Here is an 18,480-nt window from a genome sequence, read left to right on the forward strand (position 1 = left end):
AATTAACAGGAAAAGAAAAAAACAAAAAACAAAAAAAACCCCAACCCAACTAATTTCAAAGCAACTTTATCAGGGTTCCTTCCCTCTAGATTTAGTTTTAGAAAAGGAAAAAGATATGCAACAAAAACCTTGCAATCATTTTGGAATAAACACATTTAAATTATACCTAGATGAACCTTAAAAATATTATGCTAAGTGAAAAGCGAGTCATAAAAGGACAGATATTATGTCATTCCACTTATGAAGTAACCAGAACAGTCAAATGCATTAAAACAGAAAGAAGAATGGGAGAAGCCAGGGGCTGGGGAAAGAGAGAAATGGGAATTTATTATTTAAGGTAAACAGAGTTGGAGAAAAGAAAAAAGTTCTGGAGTTAGATAGTAGCGATGTTTACACAACAATGTGAAATGTATTTAATGCCACTAAGCTGTAAAATTAAAAAATGATAAATTTTATGTTATGTATATTTTACCACAACTTTTAAAAAAGGAAACTGGGAAAAAAGTATATCTAACTTAATAGAATGCCTCAGTGATTCCACTCATAGATACATAAGTCCCAAAATGAAAAGCAAAGTACTTAAATATGTGTACATAAATGCTAATATCAGTGCTAGTATTCACAATAGCCAGAAAATGGAAACAGCACAAATGGCCATCAGTGGATAAATGCATAAACAAAATGTGTTATATCTGTACAATGAAATATTATGCAGCCACAAAAAGGTATAAAGTAATGATACATGCTACAACGTAGATGAACCTCAAAAACATGTGAAGTGAAAGAAGCCAGGTACAAAATATAATTCCATTTATACAAAATATCCACAATAGGCAAATCCTAACCAAATAGTCCACATGAGATATAGCAAGAGAATTTCCAAATGGAAAGGTTTCCCCTTATCCCAAACTAGAGGTCCAGTGCACAAAATTCATGCACTCGGGCACTCCCTCAGCCCAGCCTGCACCCTCTCTCGCAGTCTGGGAGCCCTCGGGGGATGTACGACTGACAGCTTAAGCCGGTAGTCAGACATCCTTAGTGCTGCCGCGAGGCAGGAGAGGCTCACTGAGGGGAGCGCACTGACCATGGGGGGGTGGGGGGAGGCAGCTCCTGAGTTGAGCATCTGCCCCCTGGTGGTCAGTGCAATCATAGCAACCGGTCATTCTGCCATTCAGTCAATTTGCATATTACCCTTTTATTATATAGGAGGGTAAGATACTATTATCCATAAATGTTGCTTAGATACTACCTACTGAGATGACGATCTTAACTGCAGTCTCCATCCCTTCCAGTGTTTCTGACACACTTACATCACACTAGACAAAAGAGGAAACTTCTCACCTGATTCCTAAGAAAATACTTTCTGATTCTTGACCTCTATTTGTTTCGCCCTTTATAATTTACCTTTCATAGCACAGAGCCTTACCTTCTTTTCTGAGGGTGGTCTAACTGCTGGGACCCTTAAATACAAACCCATTCTTTGGGTAGAGTCCTGGCCTGGTCATTTGTGTGTACAAGTCCATCCTCGGTTGCATACTAAAATGCAAGTTAAAACAAACAGGATCAAAAGATGGACAAACTGTCACTACGAATGGTTAGTATTTCAACTGAATAGATCTACCAACCCATTATCGGGCATTTAGACTATAGAAAACAAGTTAAAACTGGTACAAGCCATATACATAACTGTTAATCCCAAGTCTTCATTTGTTACTTAACATGTCTGAATATCTTAAAAATCCCTTCTGGGAGGGAAGTTTGATTGAACACATAGATTAAACACACACACACACACACCACCACCACCACCACCACCACCACCACCATTCCACAGTAAACATCACCAAATACTTCAGGGCCTGCTAACAGTACAGTTTCCACGATACCACAGGTATGACTAGATAGCAAATATTTGAGCACCAACTATTTGCAAGGTATTCTAAAATAAGCCAAATGTGTCCTAACAACCCTGTCAACTTTAAATAGTATTCCATGTATTTTCAATACTGCTCTAATCTTCTCAGTAAGACAGCAAGTAAAAATCTTAGCAGTGAAAGGCCCAAAGAGATCATGAATAAAGTCTAGCACTTGCTGAAAATGCAAAATCATCGACAGTAAAAGATCATGCAAAGAGCAAATGAAAAACTTAAAAGGAATTAATATGAGGATTCTCAAGAGTCCATTCAGAATAACAGACCCATCAACTAAAATATAAATACAGGCTTATTTTCATGACCAGAATGACATTCTCATCATCAAATGTTTTACTGGTGGTTTATCTTCAGTAAATGCAGTCCTCATTCTATTAATCTCATTCCTCAAAATGGGCCTAACTCAGGTACTTTAACTTTATGAGACTCAGATTTCCTAGCAGAACCCATGCCCTGCATTTTTCTGAGGCCACCAGAATTCCCCCTGTTGTGGAAATTCTGCCCTTTCCAGTCTCATCCTTAATGAAGTATGGAAAACTTAAGTTGGAGTTGTTTTATAGAAGGAATTTTGCTGAGTGGGGGAAACATAATTCCAAAAACTGTATTTAAAAATAACATATGTATAGAAAATAATATATACCATCATTATATCAAGATATATGGATTTTCAAAAACATATATATATATATATATAGATAAAGATATAGATATAGATAAAATGTATTTTTATTGATTTCAGAGAGGAAGGAAGAAGGAGAGAAATATTAATGATGAGAATCATTGATTGGCTGCCTCCTGCACGTATGCCCCCTACCGGGGATCGAGCCCGCAACCTGGGCATGTGCCCTTGGCCAGAATCGAACCTGGGACCCTTCAGTATCCAGGCCAGTGCTCTATCCACTGAGCCACACAGGCTAGGGCTCAAAAAATATTTTTACTGATTTTAGAGAGAGAAAGGGAGCGTGATAGAGAGAAACATCAATGAGAGAGAAACATTGATCAGCTGCACAGCCCCCACTGGGGATTGAGCCCACAACCGAAACCTGGGCATGTGCCCTGGCCGGGAATAAAACCAGAGACCTCTTGGTTTATGGGTCGACAACTCAACCACTGAACAACACCAGCCGGGCAAGATATATGTATTTTTAAAAGCCAGAATTAAACTATGGAGAGATTTCATTCTCTCAACCAATTATTACCAAGTATTTGCTTAATATAAGTAAATTATATAATTACATAAAACAAATGCTAAATAACCAGAAATCAAATGAAAAACTACTATATCAGCAACCAGCAATAAATATACCGTAAGTAAAGGTTTAAAAAGTCCTCCTCCGATTGATTGGTCTTGTGACAAAATGGTATCTAAAGAATCTGGAATCCCACAGCTAGTGGCTGTTATTTTCTTTTTTAGGATCAGTCTCTTTCATGGAGGGCCTGCATAGGAGGGTCAAATCGCTGGGAGGATAATGAGATCCTATATCCTCGGCCCGGACAGATCTCCCAAGCTTCACAGCTGCTGAAAAGCATGGCTGTTATTTTCTGTTCTTAATATAACTGAGATAAAAATAATTTATTTAAAAAGAAGTATGAAGTCTTAGAGAAAGTAGAAAATATGAGCTTTTATGTGAGAGTGATAAGAATTTAGGATAGAAAAGATTTTGAATGATGCATTGTAACTATCTTAAAGCTCAAATTACTGAAGGAAAACATTGCAATAATTTGATATACTGAATTGAAAAATCGAGGTCCCTACATACTCCTAATTCATTGGGCCAGGTCATAAATTCCAGGCACTTCAGAAATGGAAGGCCAAAAGCCTAGAGATGAAATCATTTTGCACAACCTTCCTGCTTTTGTTATCAGATAACTCTACCCCAATCTTGATGATAAACTGCTGCAGACTGAAGTTATTTTATCACAACTCAGCACACCAATATTTTAGCCATAAATCTAAAAATGATTATTACTTATTTGTGGTAGAATAAATACCCACAAAAGCCAGCCATCGCACACTTCATAATAGCAGCAATTTTGCTTAATCTCAAACCAACTTATGTGTACGACTGCTTAATTCTATTCAGTGTGAATGTAAAAGTTGATCAGTCAAAATAAAAAACAAATTAATTCAGCTGACCACTAAAACCTAAAACTTTGCTTATACTTTCTAGAATTGAAAAACAATGGGGGAAATTACAAAACTCAAATGTTTACTCCATGAGATTAAGCAAACTTTTTTTTTTTACTTTTTATCTGAGGATTTTCCATTGCTTTTAGATGGAATGGAAGGGAATGGGAAAAGAGAAAAATAGAGAGAAAGAGACATGGATTGGTTGCCTCCTGCACGCGCCTTGACTGCGGCCTGGGAATGAACCTGCAACCCAGGTACTTGCCCTTGACTGGGAACCGATCCCAAGACCTTTTGGAGCATGGGCTAAAGCTCTAACCACTGAGCACACCAGCCAGGGCTAAGCAACCTTTCAATAACCTTTGATAAAATTCTCTATTATTTTCATAACCTAATGAATCAGATATGAAGCTTAGAAAGTAACTTTTAAAAAATATATAGATATTTTTATTGATTTCAGAGAGGAAGGAAGAGGGGGAGAGAGAGATAGAAACATCACTGATGAGAGAGAATCATTGATAGGCTGCCTCCTGCATGCCCCGCTGCAGGGGATCGATCCCTGACCTCCTGGTTCATAGGTTGAAGCTCAACTACTGAGTCATCTCAGCAAGGGCTTCTTCTGTTAGGCAGCTTAATTGTTTAGGGAAAAAGCAAAGTATCTACTGCTATCTGGAATAAAAAAACACCCACAAAATTTAGTTAAGCTCCACAATCTTCCATGATTCATGGACACCAAGCTTGTAAGTCCATTCTAATAGTGAAAACAGCTTCTGCGGGCACAACCCTTAAAATGTTGTACTATAAACGATTAAGGGCTATTTTAGGATTTGACCATTATGCCTATAAAGCAGTGGTTCTCAACCTTCTGGCCCTTTAAATACAGTTCCTCATGTTGTGACCCAACCATAAAATTATTTTCGTTGCTACTTCATAACTGTAATGTTGCTACTGTTATGAATCGTCATGTAAGTATCTGATATGCAGGATGGTCTTAGGTGACCCCTGTGAAAGGGTCGTTCGACCGCTGAAGGGGTCGCGACCCACAGGCTGAGAACCACTGCTATAAAGGCTTCCCAACTTGTAAAGACTCAAGCCAAGTTCAGCTCCAAGAAGAAAGACAATTCTTGCTATTAATGCAATTAAAAGGCTGTATGATAATGATTTTTAGCTACTGCAAGAAAGAAGAGTTCAGTTCTAGGTATTATGTGATTTAAGGAAAGGTGTCTGCTCAGATGAGATGGCAATGAGGGGATTTTGCTCGTTATTAAAGAGAGCTTACCAAGAAAAATCTCATTCTTTATCTGAATTCGGAAAACAACTGATGGACACAGGCAGTGGTAGAGTGGCAAGAGTAATACCAGTTTCACAAGAATTAATTGTGGATCATTACATAAAAGGCTCAATGAATATCCTATAGCTCATTTTAAGGAGTTCTTAACTAAAGATTCATTGAGTTTCCTTTTCTTTCTTTTTTTCAGGATAGGCATAGAGCCCTCTGACAACTTTGTAAATATTCAATTTCAACACCACCTTTAAGTATTTATTTGTTAGTCAAGAATTTGACTTTGGCCCCGCCAGGTGGCTCAGCTGGTTATAGTGTCCTCCTGTACACCAAAAGGTTGCAGGTTCAATCCCCAGAAGAAGGCAACCAATCCTCGATTCTCTCTCTCCTTTCTCTCCAATAAAAACAAAGAATTGAACAAATAAACGATATAGCCTCAGGTGAAGATTAAAAAAAAAGAAAAAAGAATTTGACTTCGAGGAAAACTCTTTAGCCAGTCCTATTCTAGATGGAAAGACCCACACTGCTAAGTGCCCTAAACAGCTTTTCCAAAAAAGCACCAACAGATTAAATAGAAGTAATAAACATAGCGTGGAAAAGCCCTGATCTCGTCAAAGGGATGAGCTAGAAGTTAGCACTCACACCAGTCCTCCTGACTGACTGACTCGGGCTCTTTCTGCCTCCGTAAGCCATCTAGTAGCGCTTGTAGACACATGAGTTTCAGAGAATCGGTTTTTTCCTGGCTGCATTCTTTAGGCAAATCAACTTAAGTATTAAGGGCACTGAATAGTTTTCTTCTTCAAGCTACTGACCTGGTAACCTTGGAAGAAGTTAAGAATTTCCTTAACTCCAGTATTGTAGGCCAGGCCCTGCATTCTGACCACCGTGCCAGGCTGTGGTGGGACACCGCTAAGATTAGCAGCTGTAGGGAAGTAGCCAAGATTATTGGGCGAACCTGGGGGGCTAAAGGAAGAGAAAGTACAGTGAACCAATAGGAATAGACAACGTCGAATATTTACTCTAAAAACATTAGTTACTTAAGGTAACAGACTCTCTCAGGGCGATCTCAGAATCATCCGAGGTATCACTCCCAAGCCAGGTAAGAACACCACATTTCCAGAAAAGCCTAAAGTTAAAAGGGAGAAGGGTTAATGCAGAGTTAAGTGCAGGGTTTCCTCAAAGATTCAGTGCTCGCTGAGATTCTTAGAGGGACAGGAAGGAGAGAATTAAGCCTTTCAGGGCACTCAACCACAAAGCACCACTTGCACAGCCCAGCTCATTGATGATTAACTGGCTCGCCATCAGGAATACTAAGGCATGAATACGAAGGACTAATAGGAGCCATCGCCACAGACACTGAAAGAAAGCATTTGAAGGGATTTTCCCAAGGAACAGACTGTTTTACCCATGCCCACAAGCAAAGGTACAGCATAGTAAGTGGAGCACAATAATACCAAAATACTGAAGCACCTCTGAGTTGTTATCCCTTCCAACTCGACTAAAAAGCAAGAGGAGGAGGTGGCGGGTAAATTGGAAAAGATTCACAGCAAATTAAAATCAACCACCATTAACACAACGGGAAAGCTGATGCGTGAGTCCCTCTTGGAACACCTACAGCAATCACCCCCAAGGAGCACACACCAAGTGAATACCTAATTCTTCTTTATATGAGAGCTTAAGTAATTACCATATTATAAAGTAAGTTTCATCCTATTCACCACCCAATAGGTTTTCCAGCACAATTAGTGGCCAGAAACCCGTAACTGAAAATATTGGGAAAATTTTAAAATAAGTTATTAGCTTAAAGAGCAATAAAGACCCACAGTTTTAGATTATTAACCTTCATAAATCTTTCTAAGTAGGTGATTATCCCATTTCAAAGACAAGCAAACACAAAAATGAAAGGGACTAAAAATCTTTGAGATTCTGTAGCCGACATAACCCTAACTGATGGTAAATAGGAATGATGCCAGGTGTGCATCCAGTTCCAGACTCCATTTTTTTTAATTGGCACAGTAGCCCTGAGCAAGTCACTTAATTTCTTTGAACTTCAATTACATCATTTGGTAGATGGGGATGATAGCACCTCTCAAGTTTCTCAGAATTGTTCTGCAGATTCAATGATTAAACATACCACATTATGCCATAAACCATAGAATGCAATAATTTGCTATTTCACTTTTGCTATTTCCATAACCATCATTCTATTTCACTATTTTGAAAATATGGGAGAGCCTGAAAGCATTACTTGACATCAAGCTGCCTTTAACCACTTCAGTTTCTAAAGTGGTGATCCTCAACTTGTTTGCCTATTAGAGTCACCTGGGAGAGATTGCGTCACAGGTGAATTTTACCAAACATTGAAAAAAAGAATATGTGGGGGTTTTTTTGGCCAGCGTGGCTCAGTGGTTGAGCGTCCACCCATGAACCAGGAGGTCACGGTTCGATTCCCAGTCAGGGCACATGCCTGGGTTGCAAGCTCGATCCCCAGTGGGTGGCGTGCAGGAGGCAACTGAACAATGATTCTCTCTCATCACTGATGTTTCTGTCTCTCTCCCCCTCTCTCTTCCTCTCTCTGAAATCAATACAGTTAAAAAAGAAAAAACAGATAAGAGCTGTCCATCAAAGCCAGACTGTATCAGAAACTCATCCTAATCTTTATGCTCAATTGTCAGTCACTGTTTTTGGTCCTTACTCACATCCATTGTATTTTTAGTTAGGTTTCAGATTCTCAAGAGTCAATATTTATCAGTGTCTCTTGTGCACATAGTGTTAATAATATAACTTCCACAAGTCAATACAGCAATGAATTCAAAGGTCCAGAGTGCTGGAAGATCGTACCACATCATGTAAATGAACAAGGGACTGCACTTAGGTTGGGTCAGAAACCTTGCGGAGCTGCCTGAACAAAGAACTGAGGTGGGGGTGAGAGGAAATGAAGCGAAAAGAAAAACATCAGGAGAGGGGCTTTACCAAAGGTTTACGTTCGGCACCATGGAGCATTGCTGCTGCACAGACAGTACTTAGGACCATGGCTGAGGCTCCTTCACAAGCCACACGAGTTAAGAAATCGCTGAATTTAGCACACAAGTGCACATATTATAAAGTTGATCCCGATTTCCTCCACAGCAGGACTCCATGTCCTTTCTACATATTTAGGTAAAAAAATTTTAAACCCAATGTAGAGAAAAACTGTTTCCCTCCAAGTCTGACCTCCTTTCCTTTGAAGTTTTGAGGTTTGCAATCTAATTTAGTTGCTTGAGATTCTGTTGTGAGACTATTCAAACACTGCTTCCTATCCTACATTTTCCAAATACTAATTTATATCATTTAATTTCATAATGTTTAGTGTATCCTAATAGTCATTCAAAATTCTGTGTAGAACAGGTGTGTGTGTGTGTGTGTGTGTGTGTGTGTGTGTATGAAAATACTGGGGGCCAGGATGCCTACCCCATGACACCCATAATATACACTCTGGCGAAAACAAGTGTCACATACCCTTTACTCATTTATGTAATATTACACATTACTAAACATTGGTGACACTGATTAATGTTATCGGGTGGCATTCTAAAATATAAAGTCATAGTATGACCGTACTCATCATTTGAGAACTTGCCATATTTCTCTAAAGGAGAGAGGATCACAGCATTATCTATCAGGTAAAGAAATAGGTTAAGTGAAAAGATTAGAGAATTCATTCCCCTCTGGATGGGCACAACACATTAGCCTAGGAAACATGAGAAGTCCTGCGAAAGACACCTGGTTCCCACTGCCTGACAAAATTACTACACAGATCCTTTTGGACTAACATTCATTAAATCCCTGAGTGTTATAAAGACCTTTTATTCGGAAAGTGACTGTTTTCATATAGGAAATTTAAAATTTTTCATTACAATTTTTAAATTTCAGATAGGAAGGGAGGAGAGAGATAGAAACATCAATAATGAGAGCGAATCATTGATTGGCTGCCTCCTGCAAGTCCCCCACTGGGGATCAAGCCCACATCCCAGGCATGTGCCCTGACTGGTATCGAATCATGATCTCCTGATTCATAGATAAGATGCTCAACCACTGACCCATACCGGCTGGATGTTATATAGGAAATTTTTGAACTAACTTTAAGTTTTCATCTGAAATCAACCATTTCAGCAAGGTTAACTTTTCAGTACTCTTTGGAAATTTAATTCCCTGACTGCTCATGGACTGCTTACTATATCTGGATCCTGGATTTGTTAGCTCTTTTGAAAGGCTATATTCAGTCATGTGCTGCTGAACTCTGAGTAATGCATCCTTAGATAATTTCATCATTGATTAAACATCATTGAGTGAGTGCACTTATACAGACCTAAATGGTATAGCTTACTGCTTTGTAGAGGAGGAAAAATAATTTTCTTCTCTCCTAGGTTCTTGGCTGTATTAAAAGACAGATTAGCCTAGCTGGTGTGGCTCAGTGGTTGAGCATTGTCCTATGAACTAGGTCACAGTTCGATTCCAGGACAGGTTACGTGCCTGGGTTGCGGGCTCAACCCCCAGTAGGGAGCGAGCAGGAGGCAAATGATCAATGATTCTGTCTCATCATTGATGTTTCTCTCTCCCCCCTCCCTCTTTGAAATCAATAAAAATATATTAAAAAATAAAAAAGGACAGATTAGCAGGAGAAAAACAAAAAGCTTAATGACATGTATACTTTCTGTAAGCATGGGGGAGATTTAGGAGATCTGAGTAACTCCCCAGAATGGCTGAAGCCACCACCTTAACTACCACAAGGGGAGGTGGGGAGTTGCGGGGGGAGGGGGGACAGGTTACCAGGAAAAGCAAAGTAAACAAGGTTAACGTTGTTGTGCAGATTTAAGATTGTTGTTTCCAGCACTAAGAGTTTCTAGTGATAAAAATCATTCTCTTCTTCACAGGAAGGGGATATTCTTACTCATAGAGATTTTCCTAACGAACGTAAATATCTTTTACAAAGAGTAACTTCAACTTGCTTTTCAGAGCATCTCCCTGTGTGCTGTTTCTTTTTCTTTTTTAAACAATTAGCAATAATCGCGCCTCGGATAAACCTCATTGGCTATGATACCGCCACTGCGCAAAGCTTGTGTGCCGTTTCTTAATCAGGCTAAAATAATCCTAATGCCAAAGACATATTTGGGGGTAACATTCTGTTCCCATACAGCTCCTATGCTACCATAGGAGGTGGCTATTTTACTGAATACTACCAGGGGTGGGGAACCTTTTTTCTGCCAAGGGCCATTTGGACATGTATAACATCATCTGAGGGCCATACAACAAGACCCACTGAAAAATTGGCCTGCTATATTTGGTCAAACATTTAATTAACTTACTCCTAATGCCTTGGCAGGGCCAGACCAAGTGATTTCATGCACCTTATATGGTCCGTGGGCTGGATGTTCCCCACCCCTGCTGTAGACAATTGTAACACAATGACAAGAATCTGCAATGAGGTTATGATGGCTATCAGGTGTTAGGAAATTTTCAGCGCTCTTATAACTTGTGGATCCACCTTTCTATATGCAATCCATCACTGACACTTCTCACTGAAACATCCTTATGGGGCGCCATGACTGTATACACCTCTTTATGCATGTGTATCTACCTTTCAAAGAAAAGTTAAATAACCAACGGATATGAAAACACTTCGGAATGCTTAAAGACATCTTCCAAGAATCTATTTCAGCTAATTTATGATCTGTCAAAATAGTTTGGTAACTAAACTTAAATTTAATCCAAAGGGTATGTTAAAGGGTATAAAATATAACCCGCCGCTACAGTTATCATGTTTCAAGTACATAGTAAAGCGACAGGCTGGTTACTCCAAGCAAGGAGAGCTTCCAGAAAGCCCCATTAAAAAAAAAAAAAATTCCTCAGCCGAGGATATGTTTTTACTCACTTTAGAGAGAGGAAGGGGGAGAAAAAGAGAGAGAGAGAAAGAGAATCATGGACCCTGTGCTCTCCTGACAGGAGATCGAATCAGAAACCCTCTTTTTGTCAGGGACAATACTCCAACCAACGGAGCCACCAGGCTGGGGCAAGCCCCATGTTTAATTTGAAAACTGAATCCTACACTCGATATTATTTTGAAAGTAATCTTGTTGTTTGACTGAAAGCACAAAATCATAACACAACTGATCCTCTTACATGTTTAAAAAAATGCATTTTAAGAAATAATATAATGCTAAATAACAGAACGAAGAAACAAGCAAAACACACTGTGATACATGGGAATTTGTGCTTCTTGGCAAAGCAGCAGAAGACAATGTCCATTCACAAGTTACTTTTGAAAAAATGTTTGGTCATTTAAAAAATAAAGTTTTGTCTTTTTTTAAAAAATATTTTTTTTTATTGATTTCAGAGAGAAAGGGAGAAGGAGAGAGAGAAACATCAATGATGAGAGAGAATCATTGACCGGCTGCCTCCTGCACACCCCCAAATGGGGATCAAGCCCGCAACCCAGGCACGTGCCCTTTCCCGGAATCGAACCTGGGACCCTTCAGTCCGCAGGTGATGCTTTATCCACCGAGCCAAGCTGGCTAGGGCAGTTTTGTCTTTTTGAATAGGAATATTGTACAATAGGGAAGGTACAAATATGACTCCATCATACCCTTTCCCCCAACAGATCTGAACCACTCTGTAGAAGCAACCTGTTATAACTTCTTGGTTATTTATTGTCTATGTTTCCAGAGATACCTTATTGATTATTTTGTATGTAAGTGGAAAACATTTGCTAATACAACATTTTGCTTTCAGTGAAAAAATTTTTAAAAAGAGGTAGTGTAAGAAACTACTTAACTCATAAAGAAAATCACAAATCAGCCTATATTATTAAGTAAAACTAATATACAAATGTCAGTTCTTCCATTGGGCCTACTTTAGTGTAGTCCCTTAAAGATATACCAAGGAAATGCTTAAATAGGTCAGTAGATGCAAAATAGGGTTATTTTATTTTTAATGTTTTTTATTTATTTTATTTTTTATTTGTTGGTTTTTTTTGGGGGGGGGGGGGGGGAAGGGGAGAGAGAGAGACATCAATATGGATTGTTTGCCTCTCACACATGCCCCAACCAGGGAATTGAACCTGCGACCTTTCAGCATACAGGAGGTCACTCCAACTGTGCCACACCAGCCATGGCAGGGTTATTTTCTTTATCAAGGTTGGCACATGTATTTTAGTCAAGTTCTATTTCTTTTAACTAGAGTGTTAATGCTTTAAGAGTAAGGTGCTTAACTCACTCTTAAAGCATTATATTTAAAAATATATTTGACACATCATAAATAGCAATAGAAAGAAGCAATCCCTAGCTTTTGTAGTGTTCTGGTAGTAAGGCAAACAGTGTTAATAGATGAAACAAAATTGGCAAAATATTGATACAACTGGGTAATAGGCATTCGCAACTTAGGTTTATTTGCATATTTACAGATTTTTAAACTTATTCTTGAAAAGAACATGATCCCAATTTTGTAAGAAAAATCCTTAGAAAAACAAATCTATAAATTGAAACCAATTTCATTAGGTTTTTTTTGAGCAATTATTTTTTTTCTTGAGATTCCCTGTGCTTCATAATATTCTGTAATGCTAAAAATAATTGTAAGTATATTTGCATTTTAATTCCCTGAGCTGCTCATTATATGTAGTAGGTCTTTGGACTAGCAAATGACTACTTCTTCCATGAAAGCTAGAATGAATTCTCACTGATAACAGAGAAAAAATTGCCCACAGCAGTTCTTGTTTACATCATTTAGAAATATCATCCAAACTGAAAAAAACTGAGATAATCATTTCCATCAACAAAAATTATCTGGCGCTTCTTCATTATTACACTATTGCTTTTATTGCACTATTACAACATTCTAGTGTCGTTATATTGTACACTGAATTCCGGTTTGCATTTGTGGAACCAATGGGTCCATGTATTATTAATCTTACTAGTCCCAACGTCACACTCATGAGGTACTAAATAAGTTTGCTCAGTAAAATTAAAAGTTAAAAATGCTTAACTTTTTTTGAGGGACATGCTTTTAGAAATCCACTGAATTAGAATCTTGATGTTTTAAAGCAATGAATACATTGCAATTAATCTGAAATCAAACTGACATATATCATTTTTTAAAATGGAGGGAATTACGAAAAATGTTACTTTCAGAGACAAACTCCAAATCTTCTGATTTAATATCTTTTTTAGCTTAGAGTGTGAGATCTCAAACTTGCCTACTTATCAAAGACATGTACACAACGAAGTTTTCCGTTAGCCTCAAATGCCTTAACAATCATGTGAGGTTAGAAATTAATGGTGTTCTACCAAAACTGTAAAATATCTTCTTGTTTTGGGAATTTGCTTATTTTATTTCTATAGGTTATTATTCCTACAAATTATTTTTATTTTATAAATTATCATTAAATTGTCCTACAGAAATATAAGTACATAAAGATCAACAGAAACTTTTATTTACTAGAGAAAATTAGATGTCTAAAAATAAATTGTTAAATTACGATTATATTAACATCATGTGGAAGTTAGAAGAATGAGATAAATAGGAAGAACTCCATGACATATTGGAAAGTTTATATATAATAGAACAAATAGGCAGTACAGGTTTAAGTATGCCACATTATTTAGAAGCTCATACAAATGTGTATGTTACCAAACTAATAAAATAGTGATTCATCTAGACTGTGAAGTGTGTAAATGGGAATATCCTTTCCCTTACTATACTTTATACTCTTAAGAGTTAACAATGAGGATATTACAAACTTTAAAACTAGTAAAGGAAAAAAAAAATTAACATATAGTCAGGGGCCCAAAATTACAGGAGCTATTAAGCCATACATGTCAGTTCCTCCTGCTTTTGGGGTTTCAATTCAAGAGTTTTCCATCTCACTGTGGTGGACAATTATTTCTAAGAGACTCCTTTTTTTAATAGCGCCCAGAGAGCAAGTCAATTCGGGAACTGCATATTCTGCAAGTAAATGTATTGCAGGCATGAGAAACTGCACAAGGTATGCAGTGAAACAATGCATTCCACTCCTGACATTCTAATGATGCAAGAAAGGTAAACAAAGACCTCTGTTATAACCACTGCCAGCAAGTGATTGTCACAGAGTCCACAGAAGGTGACAGATTGGAGTTGGGAGGGGTGCCTGACACAGTACTCAATGATGAAAACTTAATTACACATGCTTCTGCGTCTTTTCAACCCTTTAAAAGCTGGCCAGCTTACAATTATCATGGCTATCTCCTGATTCTTTTTTTCCCCAGTAGAGTAAAGAATAGTTTCAATAATGTGGCTACAAGCTTCACTGCTACTAGATTCCAAAGTTCTTCCTTCCTACTAAAATATTAGAGATGGAGAGGAAAGAAAAATACAATGCAACATAGCAACTGTAGGAATCAGATGTGTTAGTTCCAGGACACTTTTTTAAAAAGTCACATATTGGTAGATGTACTCAAAACATTTAGACTAAATAGCTGGGGAAGAAAAAAAGACCTGATAAAAGTGTTAAAATTTTGAGCAGTATTGCTTGTTAAAGTAAATTTTTATTTTAATAAATTGAACTGGTTATTGGATTAACAAAGACTTTTAATAAATTTTATAAAAAGAAAATTAAGAATGAGAGGTCCTTATGTATTCAAGTGAGAATCATGGGCAGGGACCCTAAAAACTCTATAAAAGAATTAAACATAATGGATCATCCCAATACACCAAGGTTGCTTTTTTTTTTTTTTTAAATATATTTTATTGACTTTTTTTACAGAGAGGAAGGGAGAGAGATAGAGAGTTAGAAACATCAATGAGAGAGAAACATCGATCAGCTGCCTCCTGCACATCTCCCACTAGGGACGTGCCCACAACCCAGGTACATGCCCCTGACCGGAATCGAACCCGGGACCCTTCAGTCCGCAGGCCGACGCTCTATCCAATGAGCCAAACCGGTTTTGGCCAAGGTTGCTTTTTTGATCCCTAGTCAGGGTACATATAAGAATGCATACAACAAATCAATGTTTATCTCTCTCTCAAATCAATAATAATTAAAATAAAACAACAATAGTACCAGTGATCTATAATATAAGGTAGTGGAAAACACCCAATTGGAATATCAAAAGAGAAAAAGGAAGAATTTACATAATGAGAATAATTTAAGGGACTTTGGGGAAAACATCAAGTGTGCCAACATTCACATCAAAGGAGTACCAAAAGGACCTAAATATATAAAACGAGTACTGAATGACATGATAAAAGCAGTCTCTTCAATAAATGGTGTTGGGAAAACTAGACAGATACAAACAAAAAAAAGGAACTGAAACACTTTCTTACGTCATATCCAAGAATAAACTCAAAATGGATTAAAGATTTAAATATAATACCTGAAACCATAACACTCCTAGAAGAAAACATATGCAGGAAAATCTATAACATCCCTCACCCCTCATAGCAATATTTTTTGGGATATGTCTCCCAGGAAAAGGGAACAGAAGAAAAAACTGGGAATACATCAAACTAAAGAGCTTTTGCACAAGGAAGGAAACTAGCAACAAAACAAAAAGATAATCTACTGAATGAAGATATTCACCAATGATACATTTAATAAAGGGTTACTATCCAAAATTTATATTTAAAAAACATTATAAAGAACTCATATAACTCAACATCAAAAACAAACAATCCAATTAAAAAATGGGACAGCCTTGCTGGTGTGACTCAGTGGTTGATAATCGACCTATGAACCTGGAGGTCATGATTCGATTCCCAATCAGGGTACATGCCCAGGTTTGGGCTCAATCCCGAGTGTGTGTGTTGGGGGGGATGACTCTCCCTCATCATTGATGTTTCTCTATCTCTCCCTCTCCCTTCCTCTATAAAATCAATAAAAAAATATATTTTAAAAAATGGACAACCTGAACAAACATTTCTCCAAAAAGGACATACCGATGGCGAATAGATATATGAAAAGATGCTCACCATCACTAACCAGCAGGTAAATACAAATTAAAACCACCAACGGTCATCACCTCACATCTATGAGAATGGTTATTATCAATAAACCAACAAGCAACAAGTGTTGATGAGAATTGGGAGAAAAAGGAACCCTCATGAATTGTGGGTGGGATTACAAGTTGGTGGTATCACTAAGGAAAACAGTATGGAGGTTCTTCAAAATATTAAAAACAGAGCTACCATATACCCAAGCAATTCCACTTCTGGATATTTATCCAAAGAAAAGAAAAACACTAATTCAAAAAGATATATGCACCCCTAGGTTCACTCCAGCATTATTTACAAGAGCCAAGATATGGAAGTAACCCAAATGCCCATCAACAGACAACTGGATAAAAAAGTTGCGGTTCATATATACAATAAAATAGTACTTGACCATAGAAAGGAAATACCTTGCCACTTATAATAGCATGGATGGTTGAAATTATGCCATATTTGTCTTTGTCTAACTTATTTCACTTAGCATAAGACAAATATGGCATGATTTCATTTATATGTGGAATCTAAAAAACAAAATAAATGATCAAACAAAACCAAAACTAACTCACAGATACAGAGAACAAATTGATGGCTACCAGATGGGAGGAGGTTTGAAGGCGGGGGGGCGGTGAAAAATATGAAGGAATTAGGAAGTACATGTTGGCAGTTATAATATAGTCAATAAAATTGTACTAATTATGTATGTATCAGGTGGGTACTAGACATATCGGGGTGATCACTTTGTAAGTTGTATAAATGTCTAATCACTATGGTGTACATAAGAAATGAATAATATTATATATCAACTATAATTTTTTAAAAATTTTTCCCTAGAATCCAGAAAAAAAAAATAAAAAATTTGATTCTAAGAAAGTTCTAAATAAGTCTCATTTTGGACTTGTTGGTGAAGACTTAGGGGTGAAAGAATACAAGTTGTGTACAGTTTAAAAAAACTGTTTTTATTTATTGTGGGGTACCAGGAATTAATGCTATTTAAAAATATAATTGTTGTGTTTAAGGATTTTCTTGGTGTTTGCTTTTTTTTAATTCATTCACAAGATACTGCCACCCTATTGCAATGATCACAGTGCCCCTCACTTAGGGCCCTTTTCTTAGGAGAAAGAAAAATAGCGAAGTTGTATACAAAAATAGCCTAAAAGATATTGTTAATATATGGTTTTTTTAAAACAACAAACTTATTTTGCTTTGTCTTGAAACGACCTTCTTGCTTAGAGATGACCAGAAGCTACTGCCTACCATGGTAACCTTCCACGTGGCAGACAATAGTCTTTTGTGAACTCAGGCACCGGCCATCAAAGGAGCCATTTGTTTCTGTCCCTCGTTTCCACTTCCACCAGAGCCTTACCTGGGATAGTAAGCTGTGTAGTTCATGAAGAGCTGAGTGCCCGCTGGGTAGTATGCTGTGGAGGGCTGCAGTGCTCGTGGATTCAAAAGCAGAGAGGGCTGATAAATGGCCGCTTCCGTAGGAATCACAGCTGCAGGAGCTGGAAATGTGTAGGAAGGAGGAGACAGGCCTACATAAGCAGAGAGAGACACTTTGAGACATTTGTAACAGCTGACGCCTGTGTGCTTATCACTCAAGCCATAAGGATACTATTGCATATATATATATATATATATATATATATATATATATATATATATATACACACACACACATAATCTTTTAAGGTAAGAGAGCAAATCTTTATACTACCCCATGCAACTTCCTTTGGTTATACAGACAAAACTTAGAAGTAATCTCAATTCTCACACTCCATCTACCTACAGAACCGTTCTTGGTCTAAAAGTTGGAAAAAACCAGTATCATCAAACATCAGCTCAACCATTTCTTGACATGTGATTTTTCCCCCCTACTATTGAGTGCCACAAAAACTTTGAGGAAAGAAACATAGGGCTGACATTTAGTATAATTTCCAACTAAAAGCTGAATTAACTTTGCATTATTTCCACCTAAAGGTAACCCAGATGATGGAATTTGAAGATAATCTACACCTTCAAACTTGTAAAAAATAAAAAACCTGGGCACAGGCAATGTGGCTCAGGGGTTAAGCGTCAGTCACCCTATGAACAAAGTCACAGATGGATTCCTGGTCAGGGCACATGCCTGGTTTGTGGCCTCAATC

At 37.6% G+C, this 18,480-nt stretch overlaps 1 protein-coding gene and 1 pseudogene across 8 annotated transcripts in view; both read right to left on the minus strand.

Annotated features, from left to right (window-relative positions):
- Positions 1 to 18,480, minus strand: part of ESRP1 (epithelial splicing regulatory protein 1) — a 50,890-nt gene that overhangs the window by 2,867 nt on the left and 29,543 nt on the right. For 2 of the 8 annotated variants that reach the window (XM_070392246.1, XM_070392239.1), the window contains exons 13-15: positions 17,700 to 17,868; positions 6,154 to 6,304; positions 1,427 to 1,536 (exon numbers count right to left, since the gene is read on the minus strand). In XM_070392246.1, the coding sequence (XP_070248347.1) occupies positions 1,462 to 1,536; positions 6,154 to 6,304; positions 17,700 to 17,868 (395 nt within the window). In that variant the 3' untranslated portion in view covers positions 1,427 to 1,461. The remainder of the gene's footprint in view (positions 1 to 1,426; positions 1,537 to 6,153; positions 6,305 to 17,699; positions 17,869 to 18,480) is intronic. The other 6 variants (XM_070392241.1, XM_070392240.1, XM_070392243.1 and 3 more) reach the window with 4 other exon arrangements.
- LOC138993582 (U4 spliceosomal RNA) lies at positions 10,278 to 10,438 on the minus strand (annotated as a pseudogene).

Source organism: Myotis yumanensis, unplaced genomic scaffold, assembly GCF_028538775.1.
Source record: "Myotis yumanensis isolate MYYU_CA2020_CCGP unplaced genomic scaffold, mMyoYum1.0.hap1 SCAF_15, whole genome shotgun sequence".
Lineage (NCBI taxonomy): Eukaryota > Metazoa > Chordata > Mammalia > Chiroptera > Vespertilionidae > Myotis > Myotis yumanensis.